At 40.4% G+C, this 14846-nt stretch overlaps 1 protein-coding gene and 1 pseudogene across 3 annotated transcripts in view; one reads left to right on the top strand and one right to left on the bottom strand.

The window, feature by feature from the left end:
* Positions 1 to 13158, bottom strand: part of CABYR (calcium binding tyrosine-(Y)-phosphorylation regulated) — a 21567-nt gene extending 8409 nt beyond the window's left edge. For 2 of the 3 annotated variants that reach the window (XM_006835022.1, XM_006835024.1), the window contains exons 1-2: positions 13011 to 13158; positions 12862 to 12915 (exon numbers count right to left, since the gene is read on the bottom strand). In XM_006835022.1, coding sequence (XP_006835085.1) covers positions 12862 to 12915; positions 13011 to 13158 — 202 coding nt within the window. The remainder of the gene's footprint in view (positions 1 to 12861; positions 12916 to 13010) is intronic. The other variant, XM_006835023.1, reaches the window with a different exon arrangement.
* On the top strand, positions 5832 to 11005 carry LOC102829122 (annotated as a pseudogene).
* Positions 13159 to 14846: the final 1688 nt, after the last annotated feature.

Genomic DNA, 14846 nt, shown 5'->3' with positions numbered 1-14846 from the left:
TAAAAAGGTAAAACCTCCATTGAGCCTTTGATTCAGCCTTAACGAAATTTAAATGATTTAATTCCTAACACACCAAATGGTTAGATCACACACACACAAACTACTGCCAATCCATCTATTTTAAACAGGACGTAGACAATAGGCTCAAACAAACCATCATGATCATGAAGTTGGCACAGGACCCGGCAGGGTTTGGTTCTGTTGTTCACAGGATCACTGTGAGGTGGAACCGACTCAACAGCACCAAACAATAACAACAAATTTCATAGTTCAAAAATAATTGAGACCAAATGAGATCAGATGCTTTAGACTTTAACTGCAGCTAACCATGTTTTTGAAAATGCAAGGCTCAGAAAATATTAGAGAATGTTACCAAACACAGTAAAGTACTTAAGAGTCCAGAATTTGCAGTATGTATGTCAGTCATCTTTAAGGAGCCCTGATAGCACAGTGGGTTACCAGCTGATCGGCTAACTGCAAGGTCAGTAGTTTGAATCTATCAGTTGCTCTGAGGACAAAAGATGACGCTTTTTGCTTCTGTAAAGATTTATAGACTTGGAAACCCTATGCAGGGTCGGAACTGACTCAGTGGCACACCACCACCATGTAAATCATCATTAAGAGTTCAGAACAAGAGAGGAGCCCAGCTTTGTTAAACTGATTATAATGAGGAACATGAGTGACTACAGATAAACTTACAATACACCGTTTGTTTCTTTTCTCTCCTCCCTCTCCTTCCATTACTCCCTATCTTCCATTCATTCTTCATTTCACAATCATTAACTGCATTTATTATGTGACAATTGCTGAGGAATCAAAGATGAATAAACACCAACAAAATCTACAATTCCAATCAGCTCAGAGTGACCCTATCGGATACAACATTACTGCCCCATAGGGTTCCTGAGGCTGTCAATCTTCTGGAAGCAGACTGCCTTATCTTCTTCCAGAGGAGCAGTTCACACCCGCCAGCTGCTCCACAGGAGAAAGATGTGGCAGTCTGCTTCCAAAAAGATGATAGCCTTGGCAACCCCAGGATAGTTCTACCCTGTCCATAGGATGGATCACTGGAAGTCGGAGTCATCTCAGTGCAACAGTAGTGGGTTTCTCCTCTAACCTGATTTCCTCCCTCACTATCACTACCTTAGCCCTCTGCTCCTTCACTCCTCTCTATATCATTATACCCAAACCACTGCTCTTCCCATTCCAATTAAAGACACACACACACAAAAAGAGTAAGCAGGGTGAGTAGAAGAGCAGACATTTCTTCCCTCTTCTATGCTAAAGGAATTCTAATTAGGTTTGGAGCAAGAATATGCCCAGCCCCAGGTGATAAACCACTAATGGGCCAGTGGTTCTCAAATCAGAATAGTTATCAGCCGCCCCCCACCCCGCCGAGAGTGTAAATGTCCTGGATGGGCATTTTTGGTTGTCTTAGTTTGTTATGTAGAATCCAGGATACCAGGGAAGTGAGCTGCCTCAGGATAGCTGGTACAGTCCCACACACCTGCTCTGTCCTATATGCCAACAGAGTTCATCTAAACCAGCCCTGTCAAGTCTCATCTCTTTTGTTAGATACTTTACCAGCTGCCTTGTCTAGTGTGGGACATAAATGAGGTCAGTTAGGAGACTCACATTGAATGATACAGAAGGCATCAAAGGAAGATGGAAGGTATACACAGAATCACTGTACCAAAAAGAAATGGTCAATGCTCAACCATTTCAAGAGGTAGCATATGATCAAGAACCGATGGTGCTGAGGAAGAAGTCCAATCCACACTGAAGGCATTTTCAAAAAACAAAGTTCCAGAAATGGATGGAATACAAATTGAAGCCTTTCAACAAATTGATGTAGCACTCATGAAGGTGCTCACTCATCTATGCCAAGAAATTTGGAAGATAGCTACCTGGATAATCCACTGGAAGAGATCCATATTTGTGCCCATTCCAAAGAGAGGTGACCCAAAAGAATGCAGAAATCACCAAACAATATCATTAATGTCACATGCAAGTAAAATTTTGCTGAAGGTAATTAAATGATGGTTGCAACAGACAATTGACAGAGAGCTGCCAGAAATTCAAGTTGGATTCAGAAGAGGACATGGAATGAGGGATTATCATTGCTGATGTCAGATGGATCTTGGCTGAAAGCAGTTAACACCAGAAAGATGATTATTTGTGCTTTATTTACTTTGTAAAGACCTTTGACTGTGTGGATCATGACAAACTATGAATAACATTGTGAAGAATGGATATTCCAAAACAATTAATAGTGCTCATGAGGAATCTGTATACAGACCAAGAGAGAATCGTTAGAATAGAACAAGGGGATACTGAATCGGTTAAAAGTAGGAAAGGTGTGCACTGGGTTGCATCCTTTTCATTATACTTACTCAATCTGTTTGCTAAGTAAATATATGTAGCTGGATTATATGAAGAATATGGCATCCGGATTGGAGGAAGACTCATTAACAATTTGTAATATGCAGATGATACAAGAGAAGAGGATTTAAAATACTGATGAAGATCAAAGACTACAGGCTTTAGTATGGACTGCACCTTGATGTAAAGAAAACAAAAATCCTCACAAGTGGACCAATAAATAACATAATGATAAATGGAGAAAAGATTGAAGATGTAAATACTTCATTTTACTTCAATCCACAATCAACAATCATGGATGCAGCAGTCAAAAAATCAGATGATATATTGCTTTAGGCAAATCTGCTGCACAAGACCTTTTTAAAATGTTCAAGTGTAAAGATATCAGTTTTTGAGGACTAAGATGCACCTGACCCAAGCCATAGCATTTTCAATAGCCTCATATGTATATAAAAGTTAGATAATGAATAAGGAAGACCATAGAAGAATTGATGTGTTTGAGTTATGGTGTTGGAGAAGAACACTGAAAGCGCTATGGACTTTTAGAAGTACAAACAAATCTGTCTCGGAATAAGTACAGCTAGACTATTCCTTAGAGGCCAGGATGGTGAGACTTTGTCTCTCATACTTCGGACATATCATCAGGAGGGAAAGGACCAGTCCCTGGAGAAGGATATCATGTTTGGTAAAGTGGAGGATCAGAGAAAAAAAGGAAGACCCCCAATGAGGTAGACTGACACAGTGACCGCAGCAATGGGCTCAAGCGTAGCAACAATTGTGAAGTGCTGTAAGACTGGGCAATGTTTCATTATATTGTGCACAGGGTTGCTATGAGTCAGAACCAACTTGACGGCAACTAACAACAACATGGGACTTGTTAGGAAATTTTTTCCTTACTTAATAAAAGAAAAAGTCATCTCTGATGCCATACTTTCTTCTTGGTCCCAACTTAAACATGGGCATGATGCCTGGAGCAATGGCATGACAGAATAAGTAAAACATGCCAAGAATACTAGAGCAGAGAGTTTAGATCCTTGATGTTTTACTTAATAGCTGAATGAGCAACACTTCCAGATAGCCTATTTGTCAGTCACTGTTCATTAGTTTTCTATTACTTGCATCTGGAAACTTTCCTAACTGATGGCAGTGGTGGTGGTTATGTGCCATGGAGACGATTCCTATTCATAGTGACCCTGTACAGGGTTTCCGAGGCTGTAAATCCTTATGGAAGCAGAAAGCCTCATCTTTCTCCCACAGAACAGCTGATTGATTTGAATTGCTGACTTTGAAATTAGCAGTTCAACTCGTAACCCATTGTGCTACCAAAGCTGCTTTTCTAACTGATATGGGTCATAAATCAGAAGTGGTAAAGAAACATAAAAGAGGGGGGGTTGTTGTATAAACGGCTGTTCAGATACCCCGCACATATGCATGCAAAAGCTGGACAGTGACTAGGAAGACTGTAGAAGAATTGATGCATTTGAGCTATGGTGTTGGAGAAGAATATTAAAAGTACCATGGACTGCCAAAAGAACAAACCAATCTGTGTTGGGAAAGTACATGCAGAATGCTCCCTGGAAGCCAGGATGGCCAAACTTTGTCTTTCATACTTCGGACATATTGTCAGAAGGGACCAGTCCCTAGAGAAGGATATCATATTTGGTAAAATGGAGGGTCAAAGAAAAAGAGAAGACCCCTAACAAGATGGACTGGCACAGTGGCAGCAGCAATGGGCTTAAATGTAGCAATGATGGTGAGGTTGGTGCAGGACCAGGTAGTGTTTGTTCTGTTGTGCATAGAGTTGCTAGGAGCTGGTGCTGACTTGATGGCACCTAACAACAACAACAACAAAGAGAACTCTGAAAAGGATCTCAGGAAAACAATACCACTTAAATAGTCACCAAAAAATGAAATATTTAGGAATAAACCTAACCAGAGACACAAAAAACTTTTATACAAAGAAAATGACAAAACACAACTATAAGAAACCAAAGTGGAAGAATATACCATGCTCATGAATGGGAAGACTTAACATGGTGAAAATGTCAATACTACCCAAAGCAATCTACAGAAACAATGCAATCCTGATCCAGATTCCAATGACATCCTTTAAAGAGATAGAATAAGTAATCACCAACTTTATCTGGAAGGAAAGAGATCCCAGATAAGCAACGCACTACTGAAGAACAATGAAGTAGGAGGTCTCATACTTCTACATCTCAAAACCTACTATACTGGCATAGTAGTCTAAACAGCCTGGTACTGGTACAATGACTCTTAGACCAATGGAACAGAACTAAGAACCCAGAAGTAAATCCATCCACCCAGGCACTGTGATCTTTGACAAAGGCTTAAAACTCATTAAATGGGGAAGAGATAGTTCCTTTAAAAAATGGTGCTGGCACAACTGAATGTCGACTTTCAGAAAATGAAACAGGACGCATCTTTCATACAAAATGACCTGTATACAAAAATGAACTCAAGATAGATAAATAACTTAACTGTAAAACCTAAGACTATAAAGGCTATCAAAGGAAATATAGGAATAAATATCCTGGTGTGGCACTGTAAGTTCAGCACTGGGCTGCAAACCACAAGGTCAGCAATTCAAACCCACCAGTTGCTCCTCAGAAACCCTATATAGGGTTCCTATGAGTCAAAACCAACTTAACAGCATTTAACAACAACAGTACACTGTCTAACATAACTGAAAACACACAAACAGGAGAAGAGAAACTAGAAGATTGGCATCTCCTAGTAATTAAATACTTAGGTACATCAAAATATTTCACCAAGAGCAGAAAGAGAACCCATAGACTGGAAAAAGTCTTGATAATGACATGTTGAAGAAGGGACTAATCTCTAAAATTATAGAAAATTTCCAACACCTCAACAACAAAATAACAAAAAATCCAATTGAAAAATGGGCAGTGGACATGAATACACACTTCACCAAAGACATTCAGGCAGCCAAAAAAAACATAAAGCAATGTTCACAATCATTAGCCATTGTTGTTATGTGCCATCGAGTTGGTTCTGACTCACAGCGACCCTGTATAAGGTTTCTGGGAAGTGGCTGGTAAGTTTAAATCACTGACCTTGTGATTCAAATGACCTTACGGTCCAGTGCCATCTCATCTGTGCATTAATAACAAGATTCATAAAAACAGAAAACAACAATGCTGGTGAAAATGTGGACCAAAACTCAAAATCAGAAAAAAAGAGAAGGCTTACTCATCAGACTGGTGGTACCTCCAAGACTATATATAGCCCTTAATCATGCTTTGGGCCTAGAACTGAACTCACCTTCATAGCTCAATTTTCAGCCAAACAATACACAGGTTATAAAGTGAATAAAAACACTAGGGAGGTACATTCTTCTTAGAGCTAGCTACCCTTCAATGTCAAAACGGCAACATTTGTCCAAGGACCAAGTTCCAAAGGCGGGAATGGTTAGGGCAGGAGGACTGGAAATAAGAACCATAGGGGAGAAGTGGGGTGAGTGATGTGACACTGTGGGGACTGCAATCAATGACATAAAACAAAATCTGTATGAATGGCTGCAAACTGACTTGCTCTGCAAACCTGAACCCAATTTACAATATAGAGTTATTTTGTTTTGTTTTAAATAATAATTGCACTTTGAGGATAAGTAGGATTTGAAAGATAGAAGGGAGTGGGGTGAAGAGAGCCCCTGGCACAGGCCAAAATCAAATGACTTGAAACTGCTCCAGATGTTGTTAAGTGCTGTTGAGTCAATTTTGACTCATAGCAACCCTATACAGGGTTTCTGAGGCTTTACATCTTTGCAGGAGCAGAAATATTTTCTAAGAGATGTCAAATATTTTGGTACATGAGGATATGAAATAAGAGAAATTACTGCAAAGTAGGTTAGACTCAGATCATAAAAAGCTTTGTATGCCATGCTTTTTGTGGTGGTGGTGGTCATGTGCCGTGGAGTTGGTTCCGACTCATAGCAACCCTGTACAGGGTTTCCAAAGCTGTAAATCTTTACGGGAGCAGAAAGCCTCATCTTTCTCCTGCAGAGGTTTCCAAAGCTGTAAATCTTTACGGGAGCAGAAAGCCTCATCTTTCTCCTGCAGAACAGCTGGCAGTTTTGAACTGCTGACCTTGAGGTTCGCAGCCCGATTAGTTACCACTACACTACCATAGCTCCTTATGTTGTTATGTTGTTATGTGCCGTTGAGTCGGTTCCGACCCATAGCGACCCTGTACAGGGTTTCCATGGAGGGATCAAAATTTATATGGCCCAAATCATTACTTTCTCTAACTGATCTCATCTTGCAATAAAATGTCCATTTTTGCCCAATGGGAGTATATACTTGATATTGTCAATTAAAAATCTGTCCCTTCTAAGCTTAAGTCTCTCTTTTGGTTAATGCCGTAGTCTTTTGTGTCATCTGACCTTTCTCAATGATTCTCGCGCTCCTAAAGATGGAATCTGGGCACTGGGGTAAACTCTGCCTCTGATCTACATGTTGTTCTTCCCTTGGTTCTCAATTATTTCTGAATGAAGCATAACAATATTATTTCCTGGACTCCCAGGTGTTGATCTCTAACCTTTTTATAGTCACCACTCAAGTGCGACCTATTTGCTTACCTCACTTAAGGACTAGCAGATTCCCGTACTAATTTGGTCTTATTTAGCATATGAAGCCCGCCTGCCAATTTTCATTTTATTCCAAACTTGTACTTTATATACTAGAGACCTCAGCCAGGGTCTTTGAGTTAATTCACCTTTTCCCACACTGACTCCTCAGTGAAGTTGCTGGTCAGTGCTCTAAGACAACCCAAAAGCATTTGGACCCACTACAAGTCAGATACAAGCCATAGGAAGTAGAACCACTTCTCAGGGCCATCTGAGAAACTGCTCGCTATTATGTCTTCTTTGTAATACTTTTTATCATGAATTGGGTGATGGTTTACAAACAAGATCATCAGCTTTCCATTCAACAAATCACATCCTTTGTTTCATCTCAGTGATTACAATCCCCTCCCTGCAACAAGTTACCCTGCTTCCTCCTTGTGTCTCCCCATTTACATCTTATATTTTACAAATGAACAAAGCAAAAGTATTAGATGTACACATAGAAAACAAAAAAATCTATATTCATTTAAATGTCCAAGGGGCAATTCTGCAAACCAGCCATCTGCCCACAGGCCCACAGCCCTGCTCAGTCCATGGGCCTAGAGCCTGAAGCTGCTCTCTCTCTCTCCCTCTCTCTCTCTCCACACTGCTGCCTCTGCCACCGTCTCTGCTCTCATGACTTTTCTAGGTACGGATCTCATGGTCCAGTCTTGCTTTTTCTTCTTGATAGTCCTGGATCTTTATTACTTCTAATCTATTGCTTCAATGAAGTTATTTCGCTCAAATGTTTATCAAATGCTTGATACATGCCAATTACAGCATAAGTGAGGAGCATAGCACATGCTCTGGTAAAGGCAGTATGGTGCTAACCCATACAACTTTTGACAGGCATGGATTCTTCTAGGTAACATCCAAGAAAACAGAGAGCCAGTCTTATACACAGGTTTTAGGAAAATTCAGTAATAGATTTTACCTATCTTCCATATCCCCAGTTTCTATCCCAGACAGCACTTTTTAAGCTGTACCCACACCCAAGAACCAAAACCTCATTATCAAGGACTTTCCCCTTTCCTTTACTCCCACCAAGCAGGACCTAACTTTATAGTCTATCTTCCCAGATTATCTTCTATGGTTAAATAAAAAGTAAAATATTACATTAACTTTTGGCTATTAATTGTAAATTGCAGCTCTAGAAAAACCAAGAAAATATTTTCTCTTAATAAAAACAGGTTCCTACAAAACCCCAAGGTGTCAGACTTCTTATTATCGACTTTGGGAACTCAATACTGAGTACTGACTGTGTTATTGCAGACTATATTTCTTTTTCCCCTAATGCGTCAATGAGAGAGCAGAGATAATTAGAGGTACCATGAATCACCATCACTCGCACGCCAATTCATCGTACTTGGTGACTTGTGTGTTGCTGTGATGCTGGAAGTTATTCCACCAGTATTTTAAATACCAGCAGGGTCACTGATGGTGGACAGATTTCAGTGGAGTATCCAGACTACAACAGACTAGGAACAAGGAGAGGCAAGCTACTTCCGAATGTTTAGCCACTGAAAACCTTATGCATAGTAGCAGAACATTGTTCAATATAGTACCAGAAGATGAAAACATTATGAATAGAAACAGAATATTGTCAGATAGAGTGCCAGAAGATGAGTACCTCAGTTTGAAAGGCACTCAAAATATGACTGGGGAAGAGCTGCCTTCTCAAAGTTGAGTTGATCATATCCGTTAATGGAATAAAGCTTTTGGGAACTTCATTTGCTAAAGGGACACAACTCAAAATGAGCAGAAACAACTGCAAACATCCATTAATCATCAGAACATGGAAAGTATGAAGTGTGAATTTAGGATATTAGAAGTTGTGAAAAAAAAAAAAAAAGGAACACATACAGATAGATATACTAGGCATTAGTAAGCTGAAATGGACTGGTATTGGCCAGTTTTGAATGTGACAATCATATGGTATGCTCTGCCAGGAATGATGAACTGAAGAGGAACAGCATCACATTCTTTGTCAAAAAGAATAAGTAAAGATGTATCTTGAAACACAATGCTATCTGTGATAGGATAATATCCATGTGCCTATGAAACAGACCAGTTAATACCACTATTTTTCAAATTTACACACCAACCACTAAAGTCAGTGATGATTAAGTTGGCGAATCCTACCAACTTTTTCAGCCTGAAATTGATCAAATATAAAATCAAGATGTATTATAATTACTGGTGATTGGCATGTGAAGGTTGGAAACAAAGAGGAAGGGTCAGTAGTTGGAATATAGCTTTGGTGACAGAACTGATGCTGGAGGATGCATGATAGAATTCAAGATCAATGACTTATTTATTACAAATACCTTTTTTAAGCATACACATGAACCTCACCAGATGGAATACACAGGAATCAAATGGACTACACATCAATGAGAAGAGACAGTGGGAAAGTTCAATATAAGATCATCAGCCAAAACAAAGTCAGGGGCTGACTGTGGAACAAACAGACCACCAATTGCTCATAGGCAAGTTCAGGCCGAAGCTGAAGAAAATTAAAACAGGAGTCAAAAACAAAATATGATCCTAAATTTACCCCACCTGAATTTAGAGACCATCTAAATAGATTTGATGTGTTAGACACTAAGGACCAAAGACCTGAAGAGTTCTGGGATGAAATCAGGAATATCACACAGGAAGAAAGCAAAAGGTTAAAAAGACAGGAAAGAAATAAAAGACCAAAATGGATGTCAAAAGAGGCTCTGAAATTTGCTCTTGAGTGTAAATAAGCTAAAGCAAAGGGAAGAAACGAAAAGGTGAAAGACTAACAGAAAGGGCAGCTCAAGAAGAGATTGCATCTCAATGTAAAGAAGAAATAAAAGTCTTTGTAACTGGACCAAAAAATGTTGTTGTTGTTGTTATGTGCCGTTGAGTCAGTTCTGACCCATAGCAACGCTGTACAGGGTTTCCGAGGGTGTAAATCTTTACGGGAGTAGAAAGCCTCATCTTTCTCCCACGGAGCGGCTGGTAGTTTCGAACCGCTGACCTTAAGGCTCACAGCCCGATTCGTAACCACTACGCTACCAGAGCCAAAAAATAGCATCGTGATAAATGGAGAAAAGACTGAAGTTGTCAAAGACTTCATTGTGCTTGGATCTATGGAAGCACTCATGGAAACAGCAGTCAAGAAATCAAAGGACATACTGCATTAGGTAAATATGCTACACAAGACCCTTTTTAAATGTTAAAAAGCAAAACTGTCAGTTTGAGAGACCGACTCTAATGACTCAGCAAAGGAACCAACAATAATATCATAGGGGTGGGCCTGAGGGCTGCGTCCTTCCATTTGTTTAGCTGGTGCTTCACCGAGGTATGGGGACAACTTAGGGCTGTGGGGGCTGGTGAACAACATGGGCATATCCACCTTTGGGGAGGTGGAGTTCACCAGCATGGAGAACTACAAGGCAGTGGTGGAAGTGAACCTCTGGGGGACAGTGTAGACAACAAAATCCTTTCTCCCGCTCATCCTAAGGGCCAAAGTCCGCATTGTCAACATCAGCAGCATGCTGGGCCGCATGGCCAACCCAGCCCGCTCACCGTATTGCATCACCAAGTTCGGGGTGGAGGCCTTCTCCAACTGCCTGTGCTATAAGATGCATCTACTGGGTGTAAAGGTCAGCATGGTGGAATCCAGCAACTTCAACACAGGCACCAACCTCCACACCCCTAAGAATATCCAAGACATGGCCAAGAAGATGTAGGTCGAGCTACCCGAGGTGGTGCGCAGGGACTATGGCAGGAAGCACTTTGAGGAGACAAATGCCAAGATGGAGTGCTACTGCAGCAGTGGCTATATGGACACAGCCCTGGTCATCAAAACCATCACACATGCCCTGACCACCACCACCCCCTACACCCGCCACCACCCCATGGACTACTACTACTGGTGGCTGCGGATGCAGATCCTGACCATTGCCCACAGCAGCAGTCTTGGACAAGATCTACATACACTGACAGAGTTCTTCTGTGGGAGGGAGATGCAGGGAGGCGGGAGGAGCTCTAACAGTCACCCCTGATGACCACTTGTGAATCACACACCCAAGTGCCCTAGGAGGACCCACTGCCAGTTTCAGCAGAGGGAGTAATCCAGCCTGACCTATTTGCATAGTGAATGGGTTGAGTCCTCACAAACTGGGAACTTAGTGACAGGCAGGGGCCCCTAAAAAAACAAACAAAAACCATCAGTTTGAGGACTAAGGTATGCCTGAACCAAGCCATGGTATTTTCAATAGCCTCATATGCAGGTGAGGAGTCCTGGCATGGCACTGTGAGTTTATGTGCTGTACTGCAAAATCATTTGAACCTCAAGCTTGGCAGTTCAAGCTCACCAGCCACTTCCTAGGAAACCCTATACAGGGTCACTATGGCTTGGAACTGACTCGCAGGCACTTAACAACAACAACATATGCAGGTGAAAGTTGGACAAGGCATAAGGAAGACTATAGAAGAATGGATACATTTGAATTATAGTGTTGAATAAGAATACTGAAAGTTCTATGAAGTTCCAGAAGACCAAACAAATCTGTCTTGGAAGAAGTACAACCAGAATGCTCCAGAGAAATCAGGAGGTGAGACTTTGTCTCTCATACTTTGGATATGTTCTCAGGAGGGAGCAGTCCCTGGAGAAGGACATCATGATTGATAAAGCAGGAAAACAGCAGCACCTCCAACTCCTTGCTTCCATCACAAGTATGGCTGCTCTAGTAAGTCAACTCATTAACCTTGACCTCTGAAATCCAACGTTAGTAATCTATATTCACCAAAATCCACATTAGCTTAGTCCATTTACTCAGTTGGATGGTGGATGAATTCTTCAACATTAAATAAACTATGCTCAAAGACTACCAGTTAAGTTACCTTCCATTGTAAAGAGTCACTGACTTTATTACCATTCTCCAATAGAGCTGGCCTGTACACTCACAATCCTCTCAAACACAGCTCCTGGTATAACGAACGCAAGTACAAAGACCATAATAACCTTGACTGCCTCATGAGTCAAGGCTGGGAGAAGAACACAGATGGGTAATGAATGTTCTTCCACTTATTTCTGTACATCCTGCTGATGCTCAGCAAGTTCCAGACTTATTTCCCATGGAGGGCTGAGAAAGCCATCAGAACCCTGCAGGGAACCAGCCAGATCAGACAACAAAATCTTCCTGAATATTCCTGAACCATTCTCATGTCATTCCAAATGCTGACCCTTGCTCTTTTTAATCCTGCTTTCTGTACTGCATTTCTGTTTCCATTGACAATCCAAACCTAGTACTTACTCCTGATTTCTTCTCACCGTTGCTGTTACAATGGCAGAGTATAAAAGTGGCTGACATCTCACTGAATCCTATCTTTTTCTTTTGTTTTTCTATAAGTAGGCACTTAACAACAACAACAACAATAAACCTGGAAGCAAACTACAGGATTAGATTGTACCTTGAGATTGAAAAGGCAAGCAGAGCTCAGAAGGACCTACCATCACCGAGAACAAAGACCTGAGAGTGGAGTGTGTCGTTTAGACCGGGGGTCCCTGCAACTGTGAAGCTCCTAGATCCAGAGGAAGATGAATGCCAAAGTACATAGAGAACTCCAAGGACTGCTGGGCCTACAGACAAGGACCTTTCTCTAGAGACAGCAAAGATAGAAAGCCTTGTTCTGAACAATCTGAATTCGGACTTCTAACCTTCTAAGCTATGAGAGACTAAATTTGTTCAAGGTATCCATCCACGTATGCAGCACTTCACCTAGATAACGAAGACAGCTAGTAGAAGCAATACTTTACAACTAAAGTGTCCTCAAAACTATCACTTGTAACTTACCTTTTATCTGATGGAATTGTTTAACCAGTTCTTTTATATCCATGGCAATGTTTCCTGAAGAAATAAATGCAGGAATCAAATATAGAAACGTTTCCAATTCAAAATTCTTTCTCAAAGCAACAAATATGTAATTTAAAGTGATAACAAACCTTCTCTAAACAAAATAAGTTCTTTAAAATACACTGCAGCAAACTGGGTGATATTTGGCGGATTGGTTTTGAGAATGGCTCTGCTAACTCCCTCGAGTAGAGTCTTGAGGCCATAGGGTACGACAAGTCTGGGCTTTGAAGAAATCATTTTGGCAGGGTATCTGTAATCACAACTCTAATAAAGAAAAACAAAGTCTTAAAATAAACAGCATAACACACAAACTTACTTCCTATAAAATTATTAGCTTTAGTTATTTATACTGGCAAAAGAAGTCTTGGTATGGCGATATAGAATAAGCACTCCACTGCAAAGTCCATTTGAACCGCAAGGTCAGTGGTTCAAACTCACCAACTGCTCCTCAGAAACCCTTTACAGGGTCATTATGAATTGGAACCAACTCTATAGTACTTAACAATAGTGGTAAAAAAGGTGCCTTGGTGGTGCAGTGGTTAAGAGCTCGAGGTCTAACCGAAAAGTCACATGTTTGAACTCACCAGCTGCTCTGCAGGAAAAGATACTTCCTTCAAGATACTTGTTGTTAGGTTCATAAAGTCAATTCTGACCCATAGCGACCCTGTTGTAGGGTTTCCAAGGAGCGGTTAGTGAGTTTAAATAATCAGTTTTGTGATTCAAACTGACCTTATGGTACAGTGTTTATCCTACAGTGCCATACCAGGACACCTTTAAGATTACAACCTTGGAAACCCCTTTATGGTCACCATGAGTCAGAACTGACTTGAAGGCAATGGTGTTGGTTTTTAGTATTCTGGTAAAATGAGCTAATTCTTGATTGTTATTAAAAATGAAACAAACCCACTGGCACTGTAGGATAAGCACTGGACTGCTAACTGCAAGTTTAGCATTTCAAACCCACCAATCACTCTGCAGAAACTCTATACAGGGTCAATATGAGTCGGAAACAACTGGACAGCACTTAACATGTGCAGAGGGGGCAATCTAGTACTATTAAAGAAAACTTGGGGAAAGCCCAGAATGATGATAAAAATCAAGAATAAATTATCAACTAAACAAAGCATATTTCTGAAAAAATGTAATGAATATTGTGTCTGGTATCCTTGCAAAAAAAAAAAAAAAATTAAGCTACCTTATCTATTTCTAAACAAAGTCCTTTGAAACCACATGGGTTTGGAAACAGTACAGTGTTTCTACATGAAAACATCTTTGCCCCTCCTTTTCTAAATAGACCCTTGGACACATTGTTCAACTTTAAGAATACTTATTTTCTTTAGGTTTAAATTTTTGTTTTCACCATTAACCAGATATAAATTATTTGTAGTGCTAGCTTACCACCCACCACCATATGCCCTCTTTCTTCTTTTCTCATATCCTCCCTTAACATCTGCCTTATGTTTCCCTTTCTCCACCTTCCATTGCCTTTCTGGCTTTTATGTCATAGCAAGGATAGTGTATAGCCCAGTCTGAAGTTCTGAAAATTGCAGAGGTCACCATCCTACACTCTGTGTCAATATATGTGTATCTCATTCTAAAGAACAATTTTTAAAAGCTTATACACATAAAAAACAAAATTAATTAACCAGTTCAAATTAAATAAAAAATCAGTTCATGGGTAAGGGAGTCATTATGCTAGGAAAAATGGTAAGGTTAGAAACCTAATACAATACTTCAATTAAAAGAGAAACCAAACCTCTACAACCATTGGTTGAGTCCATTCAAACTCACAGGGACCCTATAAGGAAGTATGGGACTTCTCCACATGGTTTCCAAGACAGCAAAACTGCCTCATTGTTGTCCTGTGACATGGCTGTTGGATTCGAACTGATGAACTTTCGGTTAACCGCCCAACACTTAAACCA

This window comes from Chrysochloris asiatica, unplaced genomic scaffold, assembly GCF_000296735.1.
Source record: "Chrysochloris asiatica unplaced genomic scaffold, ChrAsi1.0 scaffold00015, whole genome shotgun sequence".
NCBI classification, from domain to species: domain Eukaryota; kingdom Metazoa; phylum Chordata; class Mammalia; order Afrosoricida; family Chrysochloridae; genus Chrysochloris; species Chrysochloris asiatica.
This window is presented reverse-complemented; position numbering and strand designations above follow the sequence as displayed.